Consider the following 23,710-nt stretch of genomic DNA (forward strand, 5'->3'; position numbering starts at 1 on the left):
CTCAACTCCGGTCTAGTGGGACTCTTGCTGTCTTGAGTCCACACAGCAGCAACTACAATAGCTTGTGGCCCGGATCCTGAAGAAAATATTAATTGTTTAGCCAAAGCTTGGCTACATTATTTGTGATTTTGCTGCGGTCTGACCTCGAGTCCCTCTTTTCAGGCTATGTCCTGGGTGAGGATATGAAATTTCCTTCATTCAAGTGGTGAAGTGGTGTTCCCCAAGCTCAGTCATACTGGCAAGTGATTCCACTTCCATCAGAATACCCTGCAACTCATATGGTCCACTTGCCACATTTTCCAATAATAAAGCCAGTTGTAGTGCCTGTTTGAAGTCCAGTTGGGCTTCAGCTAGTAAGAGCTTTTGCGTAGCTACATCATTAATCCCACATACCAAATGGTCTTTCAGCATTTTATTAAAGGCCACCTGCCTCTGCTATCTTCTGGATCAGTGGTGCTGGAAGAGCACAGCAGTTCAGGCAGCATGGATGCTGCCTGAACTGCTGTGCTCTTCCAGCACCACTGATCCAGAATCTGGTTTCCAGCATCTGCAGTCATTGTTTTTACCTGTCTCTGCTAGTCATCTTAACCTAGTCAAAAATCCCAAAACCGACTCCCCTGGTTCTTGATTTGCTGAGTAAAACTGATAACATCTCAGAGTTAGAGGAGGCATGGAGTCATAACATTCCCTTAATTAGATCTGTCAATGCTTGGAAGATTTTAGTATTTGGTGCCTCAGGAAAAGTTAGGCTCCTAATAACCAAAAAGCTGCAGGTCCACAAGCTGTCAGGGGAATTACTCTTTGCTTTTCATCTGTTCCAATATCATTTGCTAGAAAAAAAAATAACATGTACTTTCCATGTTCTGGGCCCAGTCTTTGACTGCAGGATCGAACAATTCAAACCTGCCAAATAATGGCATGATGCCAGAAATGCTTACCCCAATTCAAAGACCACTGTTGTGAGTGAATTTCATCAGGACTATGCTTTTCTCTCATCACCACTGAAATAACCCCAGACAGTCTGGTTTCCCATCACCAAGTCACCCTTTATTTACACATGGAAGATACAGCTCCCTCAGAACCAGCTCTCAGAGTGACCAGGATAGCTGACGCTCCTGTTCTTATCTGTTAGCCAGGTCTCCCTAATTGGACCAGATTAGCAACCCCAATCAGTGAACTTCTATTCTGAGGTCTACCTGGTTGACCTCGTTACAATCTTGCTGCATTTGGACATGGACTGTGACAGAATCTGAGGAATTGTAAATAGTGCTGAAAATTATGCAATTATCAGCAAACTTCCCTCTTCTTACCTTATGATGGAGGGAAGATTGTTGATTAAGCAGTTGAAGATGATTAAGACATTACCCTGAGGAACTCCTGCAGTTATGTCCTGGAGCCGAGATGATTGACTTCCAACAAGTAAAACCAAACCATTTTCCTTGTGCCAGATGTGACTTCAAACCATAGAGATATTTCCCCTTTATTTCCATTGACTCCAGGTTTTCTAGGGTTCCCTGATGCCACACTTTCAAATTATGTCTTAATGTTAAGGGCAGTCACTCTCATTCACCTCTGGAATGCAGCTCCTTTGTCCATGTTTGAACCAAACTGAGCAGAGTGGTGCTGGTGGAACTCAAACTGAGGATCAGTTGCGATGGTAATTGGCTGGGTTCAATTTGTTCTTCTTTTGTGTACAGGACATAGTGGGCAATTTAAAGTTGTCAGCAAGATGCTAGCGTTGTAACTGCACTATCAGTTTGGCTAGATGTGCAACAAGTTGTGAAACACAATTTTTCTGTGAGAGATTGCCACTCTTGGGAAAATCTTGCCCCATGTGCTTTAAAGAAATGTGTATTGTACATCCAAAGGTCTTTTAAGTATCTGATGTTTTCTATATTAATCATAATATTAACTGCTTTGACTAAGATAGCAAGTACCTTTTCAACAAAGCAGACAGCATGTTTTTTTTTTCCAAAGAGCCTGCAAAAGTTAATTTAATTTATAGTTCTTGAACATGACATTGCCCACAAACCATATTCTTTAACTAAAGTGTCAAACATATGGTGGTGGATTTATATGATAACAGCTTAGCATAGTTGAAATAATTCAAATTGCTGATATGTCCTTGTTTCAATTCTGGAGTTAGCGATGGTGAATCTTGAGACTTAACCCTTACATATATTTTCTTAATATTTGCAAATTAGAAAAATGCCATTACAGTTTTGATTGTTGTGATATTTCTCTAAAAAAAATGATCTTAACCAAAAAAATGCTATTGCAGATCAGTTAATTTGACTTTGCAATATGTTAGCATTATGCTCAATCTAGCTCAAAATTTCGCACATTTGCAGGGCCCACTCTTCTAACTTTTGCAAAATGTCATTTTTACTCCTTTTCATGCACTTTTCAACAGAGCTATTGTGTTTTTTTTTTGTTTTTTTTAAAGACTAAAACTCCAATTCAGGACATCTAGTGTCTGATAAGTTAAGTTACTTTGGAGCAGGAAAGTTCATTTTATTCCAATTTTGTAAAATCAAGACTTGATTTTGTTTTGACCATTTGATCTTAAATTGAAATTGTCTACAAAACACAGACAGCATTTGATGAATAAGCCCCGTATATACATACTTTTATAGTTTCTCCTATTGAATTTCAGTATTCCTTTGAAAGGATTACATTATCTGTGCATCTAGAAATAATTCACTAAAAGTAAATATTTTACAAACCATTCCAATGCAAACATGTTTGTTGCTGCTTGAAGCTTCTACAGCTGAGGAAAAGTGTATGTACTTTGAATTGTTAGTGTATAATAAGTCTTTAATGGAATGGGTGACAGACGGGCTTTTCTTATTCACAGTTCTTTATTTCAGACCACCTGTTAGTAGGGCACTGCCTCAGCCTGAGAAACTACAGACCAACAATGTTGGGAAGAAAAAGAAACCCATTGAGGTAAATGGTTGAAAATTGATCTTTAAAAAGAATGATTCATGCTATATCATAGATTTCTCCATTCACTGACCTCCTTAGAAAAAACATTGTAGAAGCATGTTTGAGCTCCTATTGTTATGAACATGGTTGAATAGAATTTTGGGGTAGGGGTGTTGTTGAGAGAGCAGTAGTTATGAGGAGGAGCTAGAACTTGGTGTTGGAATTCAAAGCCTGCAACTACTTCTCAAGGAGATTATAGCCAAAATTATTTAGTCAGGAAATTACTGTATTTGCAAAAAAAAAAAATTCCTGTGGTGTTAGAAGGGAGGTTAGAAAACATTGTAAAAAAGGGAAGGTAAAATGTTGTGTTTCTCTATACAAGCTAGAGGAGAGAAGCTGCCACTTCAAACAATATGCTCACCAAAGAAAGCAACAACAAAGGAGGGACAGAACAGTATGTACCTGTATGACCAGCCCAAGTGTGGCAGCTTAACATAAGAAAAAGTCTAATAAGCCTGCTTGGAGATGCAAAGGAACTAATTCCACATTTTCACCACTCATTGTGTTGAAAAATTGTTACCTGATTTCATTCCTAAGTGGACTAGTTGTAATTTTAAGATTATTTCTTCAAGTTTCACCAGAAGAAATAGATTATTTGTGACTATGCTACTGCATCGCAAAGATTTAAACACTCCTATTAGCTTGTCCAATAGCCATCCATCTTGCAAACTTGAGGAAATGCACATTAGTTTTGTGCAATCTGTCTTCAATATTTAACCATCTAACACCAAACGAAGTGAACAGGTGCAAAGGTTTTTTTTAAGTGACACATAGAAATGTGTAAGCTTTAAAAGCACATCTACCTTCAAGGTGTCATCTCGAATCCTAGGTACCTGGTTAGTCATCCACACAATATTGAAAGGGCTGAAATTGTGAAGTCTAATTTATGTGTCAGCAGTCAAATATGGGTGGGAATGTCTGCTGGCCATGTCAGTAAGTTTGGGTTTGGTGTAAAAGTCAGTGAGGATTCAATGTCATCGTACAAAAGTAGACAAATAGTGGTAGACTAATGTGTTTAAAGCTATATTGTATCATTTCAAATCATTCCAGCTGATTGGCGTTCTAGTTGGAATATATATTTTGTGCTTGGCTTTCCAGAAAAATCAGTGCTGATGATTAAGGCTGGGGTTTTCTCCTCCACAGGTTGTGGAGAAGGTGGCAAAAAGGGCACATAATTGGTCAGGTTGGCACCAAGGAGATAGCTGCCCCCTTCTCAATGCCTTGAATTAAGGCCTGGGCAAGATGGTCCATGGTCCGTCCTCCTGACCTGCTGTCAATTAAGGCCCTTAAGTGATCAATTAATCAGTGGTCTATGCACCACCAGCCTGCTAACTGTATTCCTTGCAGGTTAAAAAGAAGTGGCAGTCTCCTGGACCTCTATAATAGGGTGGCCTTCCTACTTGCCAAATTTTGGGATGGGGTCCCCAATTGCCACATTCTGGGGTATGTTGGCTACTTAAAGCCCCCTCCCTGCTTTTGCCTCTGACTCTCCTGACCCTCTTCTCCTGTGAAACCCCACCACCCAAAAAAGATCTCACCTTCCCACTACAGTTGTTCAGCCAACAGTCTTGGCCTTCGAAATGGTGCTTTTGTTCGGTGCTGCCACCTCTGATTGGCCAGCAGCTTCAAGCAGCATGTGACACCTCTGAGTTGAGAATGGATTGGCTGGTAAGCCCACTGGCTCATCACTAATTGGCACTGGATCCAGTGGGACATTTTGTTCATGGGGCTGGTTTGTCTCATCCCTACACCTCGACCAAAACAGGGAAGTCCCCAGCCTCAGGTATATATTGCACTCTCTGAAATGTTCTCCTTCACATATCTAGGAGTAAGTTTCTGGAAATTTATTTTCTATTTATTTGGTAGGACCTCACCTTGGCATTGGCATTTGGATATCGTGGTAATGACTGTCGAAACAATGTACATTATTTAAATGATGGTACTGATATCATTTACCACACAGCATCGATTGGAATTGTCCACAATATTGCCACAGGTAGGGTATTAATATGCTATTTAAAATATTTCTGTACAACCATTTTCGGTCTTTTACAAGCAAAGTTCATTTACTTGAAAAATATGGCAACTTTGCATGCAAAATATGATACAGCTGTGTGGAAGTTGGCAGATAAGGTTAAGGATAATCCAAAGAAATTCGACATGTACATTAAAAGCAAAAGAGCAACTAGGAAGGGAATAAGGCCCCTTAAAGATCAACAAGGTTGTCCAAGTGTGAATCCGCAGGAGATGGGAGAGATACTAAACAAATATCTTACTGTGGGCAAAGAAATGGATGTTAGGGAACTCAGAAATAAATATTGATGTCTTAAAAACAGTCCACATTACCGAAGATGAAGTGCTGGAGGTATTAAAAAAACATAAAAGTGGATAAATCTCCATGACCAGGACATATGGGAAATTAGGGAAGAAATTGTGGGGGCCCTAACAATGGTATATGTATCATATACAGCTACGGGTCAGGTGCCAGAGGAGTGGAGGGTGGTTCATGTTGTGCCTTTATTTAAAAAAGGCTGTTCGGAGAAGACTGGGAACTACAGCCCTGTGAGGCTGACATCAGTGGTGGGTAAGTTGTTGGAGATGATTCTGAGAGATAGGATTTATATGCATTTGGAGAAGCAAAGACTGTTGAGGTATAGTCAGCATGGCTTTGTACTTGGGAAATCATGTCTCTCAAACGTGATTGAGTTTTTTGTGGACATAACCAAAAAGATTGATGAACGCAGAGTGATAGATATTGTCTACATGGACTTTAGTAAAACTTTTGACAAGGTTCCAGACTAATTAGTAAAATTAGATCACAAGGGATTCAGGGAGAACTTGCCAATTGGATACAAAATTGGCTTGATAGTAGGAGACAGAGGGTGGTGCTTGAGGGTTGTTTTTCAGACTGGAGACCTGTGAGGTGCTGGAGGGTTGTTTTTCAGACAGGAGGCCTGTGATCAGTGGTGTTCTGCAGGTATTGGTGTTGGAGTCCACTTTTGTTTGTCATTTTTCTAAACAATTTGAATGAGAATTTAGGAGGCATGGTTAGTAAATCTGTGGATGACACCAAAATTGGTGGTATAGTTGACAGTGAAGAAGGTTATCTAAGATTACAAAGGCATCTTGATCAACTGGGCCGATGGGCTGAAGAATGGTAGATGGAGTTTAGTTTAGTTAAGCATGAGGTATTGCATGTTGGTAAAACAAACAAGAGCAGGGCTTGTACAATTAATGTAGAGCCCTGGGTGGTGGTGTTGAACAGAGACATCAAGGGGTTCAGATATGTAGTTCTTTACAAGTTGCATTACAGATAGAGAGGGTGATGAAGAAGGCGTTTAGCTCATATGCCTTTTTTGTTCAGACCTTTTAATGAATGGGAGTTTGAACATTTGTACAGGACATTGGTGAGGCCTTTTCTGGAGTACTGTGTACAGTTCTTATCACCTGCTATAGGAAGGATATTATTAAATAGCAGAGAGTTCAGAAAGATTTACTAGGATATTGCTGGGACTGGAGGGTTTGAGTTATAAGGAGAAGCTGGATTAGGGACTTTTTTCACTGGAGTGTAGGAAGTTGAGGGGGTGATCTTATAGAAATTTATAATATCAAGAGGGGCATAGATAAGGTGAATAACAAAGGTCTTTTCCCTAGGGTGGGTGAGTTCAAAGCTAGGGACCATATTTTTAAAGTAAGGGACATTAAGGGAAATTCTTTCACACAGAGAGTAGTTCATATGTGGAATGAACTGGCAGAGAAAGTGATAGATGCAGGTACAGTTTCAACATTTAAAAGACATTTGGATAAGTACATAAGTAGGAAAGGTTTAGAGGAATATGAGCCAAACCAGGCAAGGATAACTAGTTTAGTTCAGGAAACTCAGTCAGCATGGATGAGTTGGACTGAAGGGTCTGTTTCTGTGTTGTATAATGCGATGACACTATTTGGGCTCATTGTCTTTTTAAGGAATAAAATCACAGTGCTAAAACTTTGATTTGTTTTTGAGCACTGTATAATATGGTACCTTATTAAAATACAACATCATTAGTTTATTGACTGCATTGAGATGGCATATAAACCATGGCCTCAAACATTCTTGAGACCCAAGAAGGCAGTGAAATAATACAAAATGAGAGCTGCGAAGGCAGATTACGAAGCAATTTTGAATGCTGGAATTACATTCTTGCCACTTATTCTATCACTGTTTACCCCAGACAGCCAGAATAATTTATCCTTGAATCAGGCAAATGTTGTTAAATTTTACAATTTGATATGTAAACTATATTAGCCAATGGCAACTGGTGTGGCTCGTTCAACACCTGTTCATATCTAATTCAAAGTTTAATTACCTATCATTAGTTTTTGAACATTTAACACTAAGCCAGCGGCATGGTGGCTCAGTGGTTAGCACTGATGCCTCACAGCGCCAGGGACCCAGGTTCAATTCAAGCTTTTGGCAACTGTCTGTATGGAGTTTGCACATTCTCCCTGTGTCTGTGTGGGGTTTCCTCCAGGTGCTCCGGTTTCCTCCCACAGTCCAAAAATGTGCAGGTTAGGTGAATTGGCCAATCTAAATTACCAATAATGTTAGGTGCATTAGTCAGAGGGAAATGGGTCTGGGTGGGTTACTTTTCGGAGGGTTGGTGTGGACTTGTTGGGCTGAAGGGTCTGTTCCTAAACTGCAGAGAATCTAATTTAATAGCTGAAATCAATTCCTTGTTATTTGTATCTTTTTCATTGTCCCATACTGGGGGTAAAACTGGAAGGAGTTAATATTCATCATTATTACAGATTGTAAAATTGCCCAAGAATTTCCTGGACAAGACCTGTCTGGAATCTTTGAAGCACACGTTATAGCAGAGTACAGCTCAATATGGGCAAAATACATTAATGCAAACATTCCCACTGTAAGTAATCAGCATCATACAAAATATTTCCCTTAGTATCAATACTGGATACCATCACCTATTAATCCCTGACATCCACTCTATGAATGAGGTATGTTTTAAATGAGGCATGTTATCCTAATCTTGGAATGTTTGCTAGGGTAAGCAGGCAACAGCTACAGTCCTGGTGTACGTTGCTGGGACTGTCGGACTATAGTACTCAGATGAAGAGTTATCTAGCCTCAAAACATTAGCTTGCTCTCTCTCCATGAATGCTGTCTGACCCCTCTGTATTCTCCAGCATTTGTTGTTTTCAGTATTGAAGATGTTCTTGAGAGATTTGATGCAGTGGTGTTGGGAGCAATGTTCCCTCTAATGTGCACTGTTACACAACAACCCCAAGGTTCCTGTGCACCCAAACACAAGTCGATCGCTGTACTGCGTCTGTGCTAATACACAAAAAAGATGCAAGGACCCGTACTTAAATGAAAGGATCGTTGAATTATAGGTTTGGTTGATATCTCTTTTACTTTTAAATCATATAAATTATCACAATTAGTACATGAAGTGCTCACAGTAAATATGGTGCAACTTTAAATCTGTGAACATCTTGCCTCGTCACAGGATTGATGCTGTTTAATACTTTAACTTTAACTTTAAAATGGAGATGAAGCATATGCATTGACATATGGTTGATTATCCAAGACTCCCAGCAATTCCAGGTGAACTAAAGTTGCATTGATGTCTCACAAAAGTAAAACCTCACAAAAAAGCTTTCCAATGAAACGCTGTGAAAAGGTGTCACAAAATGTTCTAACTTGGCTATTACTCCACCAGACTGATTCCATTGGAGAAAGAAATTGCAAAAGACTGATTTATTTTTCTGGCTATTTACAGATAGTATATTCAAAAATAAGGGAGATTAATTTGTCTTGTACACAGTAATGAGTGAACTTGACCAAAATACTGTAGTAATGGTTCTTAAGAGGCCAGTATTCCTTTTTTCTCCTTAGTTAGAAGTAACAGACAATGCCTGTTTTTATTGTGTTTATAGTGAATTAATTTTTCACATTTCAAGAAAAGTTTGAATTAAAGCTTATTCCTTTCACTTCCAATTTATTTTAGGCTTTCAGTCTTTTTATCTTGAGCATACAGATGACATCCTGTGCCTAACAGTTAACCAGCATCCTAAATTCCAAAAGATAATAGCAACAGGACAAGTCGGTATGTACAAAGGTGGTAAAGGGAATATATCGCTTACTAATGTGTTCTCGTAATTTTTGTCTTTTCTGATGCAAATGTCAGATATTTGAACATCAGCTTCTAATTTCATTTTATTAATCAGAGTTCAGAGCTGTAATTTTCTTTTGGAAGAGAAATATTCTTAATGGAATGTATCACATTTTGTATTTAAAAACAACTTAAAGGCACAACATTATAGTTTATGATAACATTAGGTTAAAAAAAAATGAACGTACCAGCTTTCCTTTTGTTGAAATACATTGTGCACATAGCCTTTCCACGCTGTCCAAAAATGTAAACTAGTTCTGTTGCTGTGGTATGTTTCAATTACTTTAACATATTCTAAGGTATATTATGGAATCCTCTAGGCTACAAGAAAAGACTGATCTATGGTAGCTACTGGCAGTGAAAATAATATGGGGAGAGAAAAGTAAAATATTCACAGTTTCTGATTTCACAATTTGGTCTGCATAAATCATTTTAATACGGCGTTAATTCTGTATGCAGCAGCAACATCTATACTTGGGTCTTCCTGTCTGAAGAGCCAAAATGACGAAAAGCTGCAGTGAAACATCAACATGTGATGTATTCCTGTGTTCCCTCACACAAAAAGAAAGCACGCACCTTGGCACTTCCTCCCCTTTTCCTTTTGTCCTCTTATTCCATTCCCAGATCCTTCCTTTAGCCTGATTCCAGTGACATTTCCTCCCCTTAATTTTTCCTTTGCTTCTCCGTTCCTCCCATACCTTGTTCTTTTCTGTCCTCTCCCTTGCTTCTCTCTCTTCCATCCTGTAATTTTCTCCAGTATAACATTGGCTATTTGTGCTCCTCAATTCTGTACATTTACCCATCAGCATTTTAATCAATCTACCAGTGATGATAATTGCTTTCAGATGCCCAAGTGAAAAGGCCCACCCCAAAACGCATTAGCCTCACTACCTCTCTCTAAGATGTTGCCAGGTATGGAAAATCTGAGTTATAAAGGAAAGTTGGATAGGCTGGGACTTTTTTCACTGGAGCGCAGGAGGTTAAGAGGTGACCTTATAGAAGTTTATAAAATAATGAGGGGTACCGAGAGGGTTAATGGTCAGTGTCTTTTCCCCAGGATGGGGATTTTCAAGACTAGGGGACATATTTTAAGGTGAGAGAAGAGAGATTTAAAAATACACGAGGGACAAATGTTTGACACACGGGGTGGTTCAATTGTGTGGAATGAACTTCCTGAGGAAGTGGTAGGTGTGGGTACACTTACAATGTTTAAAAGTTGGATAAGTACATGAATATGAAAGTTTTGGAGAGATATGGATCAGGAGCAAGCAGGTCGGACTAGTTTAGTTTGGCATTATGTTCAACATGGACTGTTTGGACTGAAGGGTCTGTTCCCATGCTGTATGGCTCTATGATGCTATGCTTCTTATAGTCCACCTGTTTAAATAAGCTTTTGGTGATTCACCTTAATATCTTCTTTTGTGGTTCAATGTCAAATGTTGCTGAAAATAGTCCTGTGAAGAAGCATCTTAAAGTATTTTGCTTCGATAAAACCCATATATAAATGCATGTTGCTGGGAAACCAGTCTGATGCAAGAAAACCATTTGTGATCTAGCAGTTCTGCAGTATTTCTCTTTTGTAGCAGCAGATTCCCTGGAGAGGGAAGACCTGGTCTTAAGGTTTAAGGAGGTGGGGAAATCAAGCCAGAAATTGTAAAAATGCTACAAGCACTTTGCATTAAGTCAAACCAATAGACACATAGCGCTATTGAAAATCTTGATTTGTATCAAGATAAATGTTACATTTTGTCATTTATCTGTGTTACTCCTACTGAGTGCATTTTATTGCATAAATGTTATAGCAATATACATTAACATGAGTTTAATCACATGTTGTCAACAAATTTTGTCCTTTGCTATCATAATTTGTAGAAAATGTTCATTAGATTCTCTTTTATCTTAACCTGTCTATAAGAAGGAAAGATCTTATATTTATACAACACCTTTCACATCCTTGTAATATCCTGAAGTTCTTCACAGATTAATATATAACTTTGTAAAAGTGTAGGTGATGTTATGTTGACTTGTGTGGTAACCAGTTTGCACATTCTACAAACAATAAAGGAGATCAAAGATTGGATCTATTTTAGTAGTTTGGACTGATGGTCTGTGCTGGCCCAAAGAGTCCAGCTGCTCTTAGTGTTCTGGAATATTCAATGACCAACTGGACAGGTGCTTGGTTTATCATCTCATCCAGAAGATAGCTCCTCTGACAATATAACACTGCCTCTGTACTGAGCTAGAATATCAAACCAAAATATGTGCTGAAGGAGTGAGGTTTTTATTCTCTGATCTTCTAGTTTCTCAACAAAAGTAATATGATTTGGATGCGAGCATAAGAGGTATAGTTAGTAAGTTTGCAGATGACACCAAAATTGGAGGTATAGTGGACAGCAAAGAGGGTTACCTCAGATTACAACAGGATCTTAACAATATGGGCCAATGGGCTGAGAAGTGGCAGATGGAGTTTAATTCAGATAAATGTGAGGTGCTGCATTTTGGGAAAGCAAATCTTAGCAGGACTTATACACTTAATGGTAAGGTCCTAGGGAGTGTTGCTGAAGAAAGAGACCTTGGAGTGCAGGTTCATAGCTCCTTGAAAGTGGAGTCGCAGGTAGATAAGATAGTGAAGAAAGCGTTTGGTATGCTTTCCTTTATTGATCAGAGTATTGAGTACAGGAGTTGGGAGGTCATGTTGCAGCTGTACAGAACATTGGTTAGGCCAGTGTTGGAATATTGTGTGCAATTCTGGTCTCCTTCCTATTGGAAAGATGTTGTGAAACTTGAAAGGGTTCAGAAAAGACTTTACAAGGATGTTGCCAGGGTTAGAGGATCTGAGCTACAGGGAGAGGCTGAACAGGCTGGGGCTGTATTCCCTGTAGCATCGGAGGCTGAGGGGTGACCTTATAGAGGTTTACAAAATTGAGGGGCATGGATAGGATAAATATACAAAGTCTTTTCCCTGGGGTCGGGGAGTCAAGAACTAGAGGGCATAGGTTTAGGGTGAGAGGGGAAAGATATAAAAGAGACCTAAGGGGCAACGTTTCATGCAGAGGGTGATACGTGTGAGGAATGAGCTGCCAGAGGATGTGGTGGAGGCTGGTACAATTGCAACATTTAAGAGGCATTTGGATAGGTATATGAATAGCAAGGGTTTGGAGGGATATGGGCCGGGTGCTGGCAGGTGGGACTAGATTGGGTTGGGATATATGGTCGGCATGGATGGGTTGGACCAAAGGGTCTGTTTTCATGCTGTACATCTCTATGACTCTAATTGAGTTGAGTTGTCATTTTTTGTTTCTATATGTGTATATTTTAAAAAAAAAATCCTATCCATTAATGATGTTCACAACCTTATGTCATTGATTCATTTTGGTGTATGTTAAGCATCTGTTACCTATACCAAGATGCTTAACTTTGCATTGATATATAGCCTTCATCTCCATATTAATACAAACTAATATCACACTTATTTATTCATTTCTCCAATTTAAACTTCTTTTAGTATTCTTCTAGAATTTGTAACCCAACTACAAATTATTCCCATTTATTTGTAATAAAGTTTTATACAAATCTATGGAAAATGCATTTTTGTTTTTGTTACAACTGGAGAAAGTCTCTCCCATCACTTTAAAATGTGAGTAATTTCATTCATTACAATGAGCTGAAGTAACATCTTTTGAATTCTCGAACTAGTCAGAAAAATTGCACTCTATACATTTGTATCTTCCTTATTTTAGCTTCAACATCGTCTTAAATTTTAATCAGTTTCACTGGAGAGTTTCAGTGTACCAGAAGCAGAATTGACCTGTCCTCTTTCAAACAATGTTTCTAGTCCACTTCCTTGACCTGAAAGATCAAATCAACTTTAAAATGAATGCTGTTTATCATGGTCTTTTAATCCAAACTAATTTTAAAAAGGCTTTTTGAATATTTTATTAAGCTTTTGTAAGTGTTTCTTATTTGCTTATTACATAACTGCAAGAATGATACATTTCTCTGCTTTCCAAGTGATTTGGCTGGCTTGTTGCTAAATGTGAAATGCATATTATCAAAGCATAGGAGGATTAGCTGTTTGCATGGTGTCATGTACATGCAAAGTTGATGGCAGTAAAATGGAGCCACCCATATTTTTTGTTTGTCAATCATAAAACACAGTCAAATATAAGATAATTAATTCATATAGATTTCTTTCCTAGAGTTATACCACAATCTGAGTTTATTCTGATTGTCTACTGGATCACTTCTATTGGCCTAGCTGCAATGCGAAATAGCTGGAGTAGGTCATTTGAGCCTATTCTGCCATTTGGCAAGATAAATGGCTGATCTTTCATCTCAATTGTATTTTCCCATGCTTTTTCTGCATCCCTTACTAGTCAAGAAACTGTTGATCTCCATCTTTAATATAATCGATGACTGAGCATCCACAAGTCTCCCAGGTCGAGAATTCCAAAGATTGACAACTCCTTGAAGAAATTTCACCCATCTCAGCTCCAGATGACGTATCATTTATTCTGAGATTCTGACACAGTAATGCAACTTCATCTTGAAAAATTAAACAACTTTGTTACAATTTTTATACCCAAAAATGTCATGGAAATTATTTATTGAAATAAAAGGATATCCAGGAATATGGTAGCATGCATAAAACCTGCAATAAAAAAATGTTCACAGACCTGCATGTGGAGCTGACATCTGTTTACTGTAAACATTTTGGTGTTTTGATTTTAATCTATATTTTTAAGTACTGATAGATATCCAGAAAGAGCAACATTAATTTTAAACTATTTCAATTGATACAGCTTATTGTAAAGGCATACTTTTCAATATTTACCAGTACTTACTGAATGTTTCACTCTAACTGTGCTTTTTTGTTATTTTTGTTTTTTTTTGTATTGTACTTTGTTTCTGTCCTTGGCTGTGATATAACTTAAAGGTGATTCTTCTGATATGTCAGGTAAGAAATTAAAATATTTGGCCTACGTCCTTCATTTCAGATTCATTGTGGAATGTAACCTATATTTCTATGATAAATAATATTCCCAAGATGCAACAGATTATGCCTGTTAAGATTGTATGCCCAAGAAACATTCACGAGAGGAGAAATATCTTCACCCAGAGAGTGGAGAGCCTGTGGGAATCTCTGCCACGAAAAGTGATAGAGGCCAAACCATTGAATGTTTTCAAGAACGAATTAGATATAGAAAAGATATGGAAAGAAAGCGGGAATAGAATACTGAGCGGGATGATCAGCCTTGATCCATTGAATAGTGGAGCAGACTCATTGGGCCCAATGGCCTACCTCTGTTCCTGTTTTCAATGTTTCTGTATATTTTGGTTGGATTGGTTAATTGCCAATAATGGCTTCCATGATTTAAAAACCAATAAATATAATTACACTGGTATCTTTGGAAGCTAATGTCATTTGTCTTATTATTAGTGAATACTATATTCATTTTCCATTTAAAAAACAGATAGTAATATGTTTTTAATGAGTTTTTTTTCAATAAATTATTGCTGTTAAGCTGATAAATCAAAACAGATTTTGAAGGATTATGTAGTTTCATTTTTTAAAAATACATCAAAAGGAAATTTGAAAATTGTCTATCACATAATTTAAGAATTAATTTGAGTATTAACAAATGCTATGCAACAGACAACTAGACCTTTGAATCAAAACTAAAATATCATTGCCTTTTGTGAATGCCTTGGGATGTTAAAAATACTTTATAAACACAATTTGTTGTGCCTACTGATATTGAAATTGCTTTGTATTTCTATATGTATATAAAATAGTAAGACAGTAAAGAATAGACATCCATAACGGTATATAATTGAATGATTTGTGTATCACTGCATAGTCTACTATCAATAGCTGTTCACTATGTTGCAAGGAACATCGCTTATATTCCATGCAATCCAGAAGCTTTGAATTGGGAACTGTAAGTCAGCGTGCAGTGGAGAACTCAAAAACAGGATGATGTTGGAGAATGTTGATCAAAACAAACTTTAGGGTATAAAATTTCCTATTATTTGGTGTAATGAAACTTGCTAATTCTTCAAGGGTCATTGGCTAATGACTCTCATATTCCTCTTGGCTGCAGTCAGTCAATGCTTTAACAAACTCTGCACTTTCCTGTTCACTGTGTAAACTGAATACCAACACGTTACTTATAAATTATTGAACTGAGATGCTCGTTCTAGTTAAACCGTTGATAGAACCTATGATACAAATAATGAAATACATCACATGTTATCTAAGCAATCATGCAAAAGTATCACTACATCAAAATCACTTCTAAGTCCAATGTTGCATTTAGTTTGCTTATTGCACGATTTCTGGTGCTAAAAACAGGAGCAGCATTTCAAGATTTGAAATTTCATAAAGCATGTATAAATATGCAAACATAAGATAATCTAAAAATAAGGGAAACAAACTTGCATGATAGGTATACTTTCTTAATGAGTATTGCCGTGATATTTAATGTAGTAAAATATTCAAGTACAAAACTTTAATTGTACAGCTTAGGAACTGAAACATAAAATGGTTCAAACTGAAGAGTTAAACATCTTAATTTTAGAAAATTAGTATTTGTGTTTACTATGTTAATTGCAAAGTTTGTTCAACTATTATTATATCAAATCATCATACACAGTCACTTCAAAAATTAATTATTCTGGATCTGAAGATGAGGATAGAATAATAATTCCTTGCAATGACACAAATAATTGGAATCAGCCTGTAGATTTTAGAGCTGATTGTGGTGTTCTTTTCTCAGGTACTGCCCCATTGATCCATATTTGGGATGCCACAACCAAACAAACACATTCTGTGCTCCGTTGTTACCATTCAAAGGGTGTCTGCTGTGTCAGTTTTAGTGCCACGGGCAAACTGCTCCTTTCAGTCGGGCTAGACCCTCAATACACCATTACTGTCTGGAGGTGGCAAGAAGGTGAGGTGAAACTAGAGGTTAGACATAAATTATAGTTCCAGATACCTTTGTTCACTACATTTTCATGAGTCAGCAGAACAACAATTTTTGAATTGAAAGAAAGTTAACAGAAGAATACATTTCAAGTGGCTATATTAACATACTGTCAAATTTTTAAATGCCAAAGTTTAAATATTAAAACTTATAGTCTGCTAATTGCAAATTGAAATATATTTCAGACTTCCATTTGTATCTTCTTTACCTGTTTCATTTCTCTAGGTACCAAAGTTGCCAGTAAAAGTGGTCACACCAAGAGAATTTTTGTTGCAGAATTCAGGCCTGATTCAGACACTCAATTTGTATCAGTGGGAATGAAACATGTGCGGTTTTGGACTTTTGCTGGCAAAGCTTTACAGAGCAAAAAAGGCAACTTAGGTTCCATCGAAGATGCTAGGATGCAAACAATGCTCGCTGTAGCTTTTGGAGCTGTAAGTGCTTTGACAATAAAATTGATGCTGGAATGGCATATACTTGTACTGACACATTAGAGTTTACTTTAAAGTGGAATCAGATCAAAAGTAGATCTTTTATTGATCTTGTAGTAGTCAAAAGCATCCCATGTACAACACTTACATCAGACTAAAAATCTCTCTTTCTAACACTTCAAAATATGCTTTAGTTAACAATGATTTCAACTTCCAGTCTGGAAAATTGATAATCTTTTCCTGGAACTTTCACACACGAGAGTTTAAATGTTCTAAGCTTCAAATAATGTCTTCAGGGTTTTTATCCAAACATTTCTGGCTGAGGACTGTCACTAGACCCCTTACTCTAAGCTAATTTAGTGTTAACAAATGTAACCATCTTCTCCCTTTCTCAGGATCATTGTTTCATACTTTGATTTTCATCCAAGAATTTCAGCAGAACTGCCTAAAACTGAAAGGTCTTCCTCTCTGCATTATGATACTTCCCCAAGCTTAAAAATATCAGGTCCAGAAATTTCTAACAGAAACCTTGATGTACATTGTTTATCTTGCTCCGTTGTTAACATGCCTAACATACACAAAACTCCAATATTATTGAAGGCTAGCGCTCTCAAACTATTTTGTAAGAAATCACCATTGGCAACAGAAATACTCAAGTTAGTTATTAAACTCTTCAGACGCAGATTGCGATAGACAATATGTCATTAATTTGAAATCCCAAACTTAAAATAAATGATATTAAATATATTATATCTTTATATATATATATAAATCCTGCACCCTATACCACATTTTATTTTCAGTCACTACATTAAAACCAATCTGTCTTCTTGCAGAATAATTTGACATTTACGGGTACAATCAGTGGAGACGTTTATGTTTGGAGAGAGCATCTTCTGGTCCGAATTGTAGCCAAAGCACATAACGGGCCTGTTTTCACAATGTACACCACGTTACGAGATGGCCTGATTGTAACAGGCGGCAAAGAAAGACCGTGAGTAAAAATATACATTAAAAACTCATTTCTACATGTTTAGTCTGAAAAGAAAGTAGCGATGACCACTTATACTTTGAAATGTACAAGATTTACATATTCACGTCTGTTGTTGAGACTGGCTAAATTAATTTTAAACATGTTATCTGCTTTTATTGTACAACTCTGGTTTGTATAAAATGGTCCCAGCTGTATATCTTTCTGCAGCGTATGGATACAGTTCATTAACTTCACTAAGGTTAGGGAAATGTGAATCATTTTGGCAGCCTCACAACACCAATGACTTTTGTTGAATCAAAAACAAGCAGAAATTGAGACTTCTATTTACCTGATCATTTCAAAATTATGACAAGGTAGGGCGGAATGCTCTGTCCCCAAGCATATTTTGGGGCCTACAGTATAAAAATATCTCTGAGAAGGTATAAAATAAGTCCAGTGAAGGATTTAAAGGCTTAAGGCACCTTAACTGGGGACAAGCATCATTATATATGAAGCAGTATGTATGCAAGCATTTTAGGAGAACACAAAATGTCCTGTTTCTCCCACAGGACTGCAGGAGTTTCACAGAGGTGTGTAAAGATGAGCAGAAGGTTGCAGCACTATCTCTCCCACTCCATATGTAAGTTCTGAACAACAATGGTATGGGATGTTTGAGCAACATGAGAAATATAACATGAATGTAGAGTAGACTGGGTACTATCACCTTCCTTGTAATGACATATGCAAAGTATTAATTTAATACCTTAGCTACAGTCCGTCCCTCGATGTATAAATTACCTTTTCAGTCCCTAATTGGCCCTACTCCATCTTTTACCACCCTTTCCCTATTTAGATGCTGATAGGATTTTTTTGGAACTATCTTTTGCATTAACTGGAGGTCTCTTTTTAACACTTTGTCTTTGTTTTTCCACTTGCCCCTGACCTTTTTATATTCTGCCTGTTTCTTCATTGTACGATCACCTGACATTTGTCATGAGTACATGCTTTCTTCTTCAATCTTTATCTCTCTTATCATCGAGGAGCTCTAGATTGGATTGCCTACATTTTTTTTCGCTTGTGGAATGTGAACATTTTATTGCCTGTCCCTATTTGCTCTTGAGAAAGTGGTGTTGAGCTGCCATCCTGAACCGCTGCAGTTCACATGCTGCATGTTGACCCACAATGCCCTTAGGGAGGGAATTCCAGGATTTTGACCTAGTGACAGTGAAGGAATGATGATATATTTCCAAGTCAGGATGGGTGAGCGACTTGCAGGGAAACTTGCAGGTGGTGGTGTTCCCATGTCTCTGCTGTCCTTGTCCTGCTAGATGGAAGTGGTCATGGGTTTGGTAGGTGCTGTCTGAGTTTCTGAATTTCTGCAACACATCTTTAGATAGTACACTCTGCTGATACTGAGCATCAGTGGTGAGGGGAGTGGATACATGTGACTGTGGTGTCAACCAGGGGATTTGCATTGTCCTGACTCGTCTAAAATGTCTTGAGTGTTGGAGCTGCATTAATCCAGAATGGGGAATTCATCACACTCCTGACTTGTGCCTTATAGACAGTGGACTGACTTTGACAAGTTAGGAGATGAATTACTCACCACAGTATTGACAGCCTCTGATCTGCTTTCACGAGAAGAATAAGAATGAGCTTTATTGTCACACACATTCACATGAGTACACTGAAAAGTTTACAAATTGCCACTTATGGCGCCATCTTAGTTACCAAGGTATTTAGGTACAGAATCTTAAGTAAAAACTCTGAGGGGGGAAAGAATTATAAAAATGAAGAAAAAAAAACTCCAGAAATAAATTAGAAAATTAGAGAAATAAGAGTTTAGAATATTAAGCCTTCCAACCCAGATGGTGCTGGGCTTCACCTTGAGGCAGGGAGCAGGATCCAAGTGAATGCCAAGGTGGGAGGATGGGGGGGGGGCGGCGGATCCGAGGGCACCCTGAGGCCGGGAGTGGGGGCTGAGTGCATGCCGTGTTGGTGGGGGGGGGGTTTGAGTGCATGCCAGGTGGGGTGTGGTCCGAGTGCACACTGAGGCCCGGGGGGTTAGGGGCTCCAAGTGCATGCTGAGGCTGGGTAGGGTGTTGTGGTCTGAGTGCATGCCAAGCTGGGGAGGGATGGTGTTCAAGTGCACGCTGAGGCTGGGGTTGTGGGCTGGGTGCATGCTGAAGCTGGATAGGGGTTGGGCTCTGAGTGGGGTTCGAGTGCACGGTGAAGTTGGGGGAGATAGGCGAGGTTTCTGAGTGCCTCCCGAGAGGGGAGTGTGATCCGAGTGCACGGTGAGGCTGGGTGGAGGGAGGTATCCGAGTGGGGTATCTGACTGCCCACTGAGCCCGGGAGTCCATGCTGGCTTTCACCCCAGACATTGCTAACGCTGCCCAAGGATGTAAGCGAAAAAAGAAAAAGAGAGGGAAGGATGATGAAAAAAAGGATGGAGCAATCGAGCTTTGGCTCAGAAGACCTACTCCGTTGCCAGCTTGGAGACATTCTTTGTTTATATGATGAGTCCAGTTGAGTTTCTGATCAATAGTAATCCCAAGGCTGTTGATAATGGCGTGTTCAGTGATGGTAACACCATTGATTGTCAAGGGGCAGTGATTAGATTGTGTCTTATTGGAGATGGTCATCGCCTGGCATTTATGTGGCATGAATATTACTTTCCACTTGTCAGCTCAAGCCTTTTTGATTCCAATTTATTTGACCTGGATCAATTCTTACTCTTGAATTTGGCATTCTCTCAATTAATTATTATTCATCTAGAAGTTTCTAGTGCATGAGCAGTTACTGCTGGCAAACTCCGCCCATGAAGACTTTTATTTGATTTATTTATTGTCATGTGCATCTTGTTACAAGACCAGAGTGAAATGTTGTATAGTGTTGCCACTCTCTGGCACCATCTTAAAACAAAGAAAAATAAACCAAAACGTAGAATATAAAGGCAGAAAAATGTAGAAATAAAGGAAGAGTGTTCAACTTTAAAGTCCTGCTTTTTAAGTGCTCCATCATGGGCCATCAACCTGGTGGACAGCCACACGTCCCTTTCAAGTCCTGCCACTGGAATGAAAGTGCCACTGGAAACTCTTTGGCACCATCTTGCCTCCACCGATGCCCTCACCACTATTGAGTGCTCAATGAACATTGCCAATGTAGACTCCACGGATGCTGCCGGGTACTGCAACGGCCCAAACTCTACTCCACTGCCGCCATGAGTCCACTTTGGTTCCACTTTGCCGATACAACGCATCTCGTATTGGGCCCAAACTCGCCTCCGCCAGCTGTCACCAGGAACCCCAGACTCGTCTCTGCAGCAACAACCATGAGTTGGGGCTAGAACCACCTCGATGATGCAGAAGCCTCCGGGAGCCCAAACCTGCCTCTGACAACAGCGCCACGAGTTCATGCTGCTGGGGCCTACTCAAGTCCGTGCTGCTGGGCATACCCGCCAATGCCGTTGCTGCAACCAAGCTCTTTACCAAAAAGGAAAGGAAAAGTAATCAGAGCAGTTGAACCCTAGGCTCAGAAGCCCTAACACCACTGCCACTTTACAGGAATATGACATTGGACACACAGCAGCCTCACAGTATTGTTATTGAATACTCACTTAGAATACTGTTATTCACTTCTGTCCCATACTTTGTGGAGTGTATCAACATCTTGCATTGGAATTCTGCAGCTGCTGGACCACTTTGTGGTAAGCAGCCATCTCCTGGTTTTAAGCAGGGTGCATCGCAGTATCATTAGCACTCGTTCACTTCATGCTTAATTAGGTCTCTGCATTGTCAAGGCTTTTAGCACAGACACAAAATCAGGTGGTCTGTCATGGTTGTCAGCAGTGATCAGTCAAGGGGGTGGACATGTTTGTGCATGGCCCCATACTATTTCAGTCTCGCACCTACAATATGTAGCAGCACCTTCCATGGCAAAAACGCTGAATGATCTTCAAACAAAGCCATGACACACAGTCTCAGCAGAGTAGTCCTCAGCCATATTAAGAGAGATGGTCTTCAATCAGAACTGTAAGTCAAGAATGTTGTCTGACATTAGTCCAGGAGACAAATGTTTGTAGGCAAAGGGATGGCTGGAAATTGAAAAGTCTTCAAAAGTGAGATAACGAGAGTCAAGAGACTGCATGATCCTGCTAGGATATGAGATAGCTTTGGCAAATAGAGTTATGGAGAATCCAAAAGGATTCTACAAATACACTAACCACAAAAAAAGAATAAGGGAGAGAATAGGGCCCCTTAACGATCAGCCTATGTGTAGAACTGCAGGAGATGGGGGAGATACTAACTGAGTATTTTGCATCAGTTTTTACAATGGAGAAAGACATGGAAGATATAGAACATGGGAAATGGCGATATATTGAAAAATGTCCATGCTACAGAGGAAGACATGCTGGACGTCTTAAGATGCATTAAGTTGAATACATCCCTGGAATCTGATCAGGTGTACCCAAAGATCTCTAGTAAACTAGGATAGTGATTGCTGGGCCCCTTGCTGAGATATTTGAATCATCAATAGCCACAGGTGAAGTACCAGAAGATTGGAGGTTGGCTAATGTATCACTATTTAAGAAATTTGGTAAGGAAAAGCCAGGGAACTACAGACTGGTGAGCCTGACATCGGTGGTGGACAAATTGTTGGAGGAAATCCTGCGGGACAGGATTTAGAAAGGCAAGGACTGATTAGGCATTGTCAACATGGCTTTGTGCGTGGGAAATAATGTCTCACTAACTTGATTGAGCTTTTTGAAGATGTAATGAAGAGGATTGATAAGGGTAAAGTGGTGGACGTGATCTATATGGATTTCAGTGTTGAAAGTGTGGTGCTGGATAAGCACAACAGATCAGGCAACATCTGAGGAGCGGGAGAATTAACGTTTCGGGCATAAGCCCTTCAGGAATTCCTGATGAAGGGCTTATGCCTGAAACATCGATTTTCCTACTTCTTGGATGCTGCCTGATCTGCTGCGCTTTTCCAGCACCACACTCTCGATTCTGATCTCCAGCATTTGCAGTCCTCACTTTCTCCTATAGGGATTTCAGTAAGGCATTCAACAAATTTCCTCATGGTAGACTGGTTAGCAAAATTAGATCACATGGAATACAGGGAGAACTAGCCATTTGGATACAGAACTAGCTCGAAGGTAGAAGGCAGAGGGTGGTGGTGGAGGGTTGCTTTTCAGACTGGAGGCCTGTGACCAGCGGTGAACCACAAGGATCGGTGCTGGGTCCATTGCTTTTTATCATTTATGTAAATGATTGGGGTGTGAACCTAGGAGGTACAGTTAATAAGTTTGCAGATGACACCAAAATTGCAGGTGTACTGGACAGCAAAGAAGTTTCAGAGTACAATGGGACCTTGATCAGATGGACCAATGAGCCGTGGAGTGGCAGATGGAGTTTAATTTAGATAAATGTGAGGTGCTGCATTTTAGAAAGGCAAAACAGGGCAGGACTTCTACATTTAATCATTAGGCCTGGGGTAGTGTTGCTGAACAAAGAGACCTTGGAGTTGTTATGAAGATATGGATGTACTGTATCTTTTGAGAGAGTTAACAGCTAGCAGTGTCAGCACCAAGTGTTCTCAATAAGGCACAATGGAAACATGTGGTCCAGCTACTGGTGTAGCTAGTGTAGTTAGTTGCCTGGAGACAAAAACAGATTTGAATTAGGCCAATCAGTTTAAGTATACTCCAAAACAAATATCAAACTCCAATCAAGTTTGAATTTAGTATATTGACAATCATAAAAGCCAATGACACAATCCGATGCTTTGGGGGTATAAGACTGGGGAAAATTGAACAGTCGGGAGGAGAACTGCCAAGCCAACAACATCTGCACACTGCCCAGAAAAATAGCTCTCTTAAAGGGACCTTTATTGATCAGTAACCTGTGAAGCAGAATCCCCAAGAAGAAAAGAAGACTGAAATACAGAGAAAACTGAAAGCTGCCTGATATCAAGATAAGAAGTTTTGTTTTGTAAATCTTAATCAGGAGGTCATATTGGACTATATTGTAGAAGGGGAAAGTAAAAGATATGTTAGAGGAAGGAGTTGTAAATGGTTGTTAGTTAATTATTCTCTGTTATACTTTAAAAAATAAAATTGTTAATTTTTACTTTAAATAGTTCCTGACC

General features: G+C 39.0%; 1 protein-coding gene across 9 annotated transcripts in view; it reads left to right on the plus strand.

Annotated features, from left to right (window-relative positions):
- The window catches only part of eml5 (EMAP like 5), a 219,918-nt gene that overhangs the window by 173,091 nt on the left and 23,117 nt on the right, over positions 1 to 23,710 (plus strand). For 5 of the 9 annotated variants that reach the window (XM_043697279.1, XM_043697277.1, XM_043697281.1 and 2 more), the window contains 7 exons: positions 2,871 to 2,949; positions 4,855 to 4,984; positions 9,000 to 9,098; positions 14,101 to 14,121; positions 15,944 to 16,117; positions 16,376 to 16,584; positions 17,418 to 17,575. In XM_043697279.1, the coding sequence (XP_043553214.1) occupies positions 2,871 to 2,949; positions 4,855 to 4,984; positions 9,000 to 9,098; positions 14,101 to 14,121; positions 15,944 to 16,117; positions 16,376 to 16,584; positions 17,418 to 17,575 (870 nt within the window). Of the gene's footprint in view, positions 1 to 2,870; positions 2,950 to 4,854; positions 4,985 to 8,999; positions 9,099 to 14,100; positions 14,122 to 15,943; positions 16,118 to 16,375; positions 16,585 to 17,417; positions 17,576 to 18,123; positions 18,195 to 23,710 lie in introns of all 9 variants that reach the window. The other 4 variants (XM_043697280.1, XM_043697284.1, XR_006312734.1 and 1 more) reach the window with 3 other exon arrangements.

Source organism: Chiloscyllium plagiosum, chromosome 10, assembly GCF_004010195.1.
Source record: "Chiloscyllium plagiosum isolate BGI_BamShark_2017 chromosome 10, ASM401019v2, whole genome shotgun sequence".
NCBI classification, from domain to species: Eukaryota; Metazoa; Chordata; class Chondrichthyes; order Orectolobiformes; family Hemiscylliidae; genus Chiloscyllium; species Chiloscyllium plagiosum.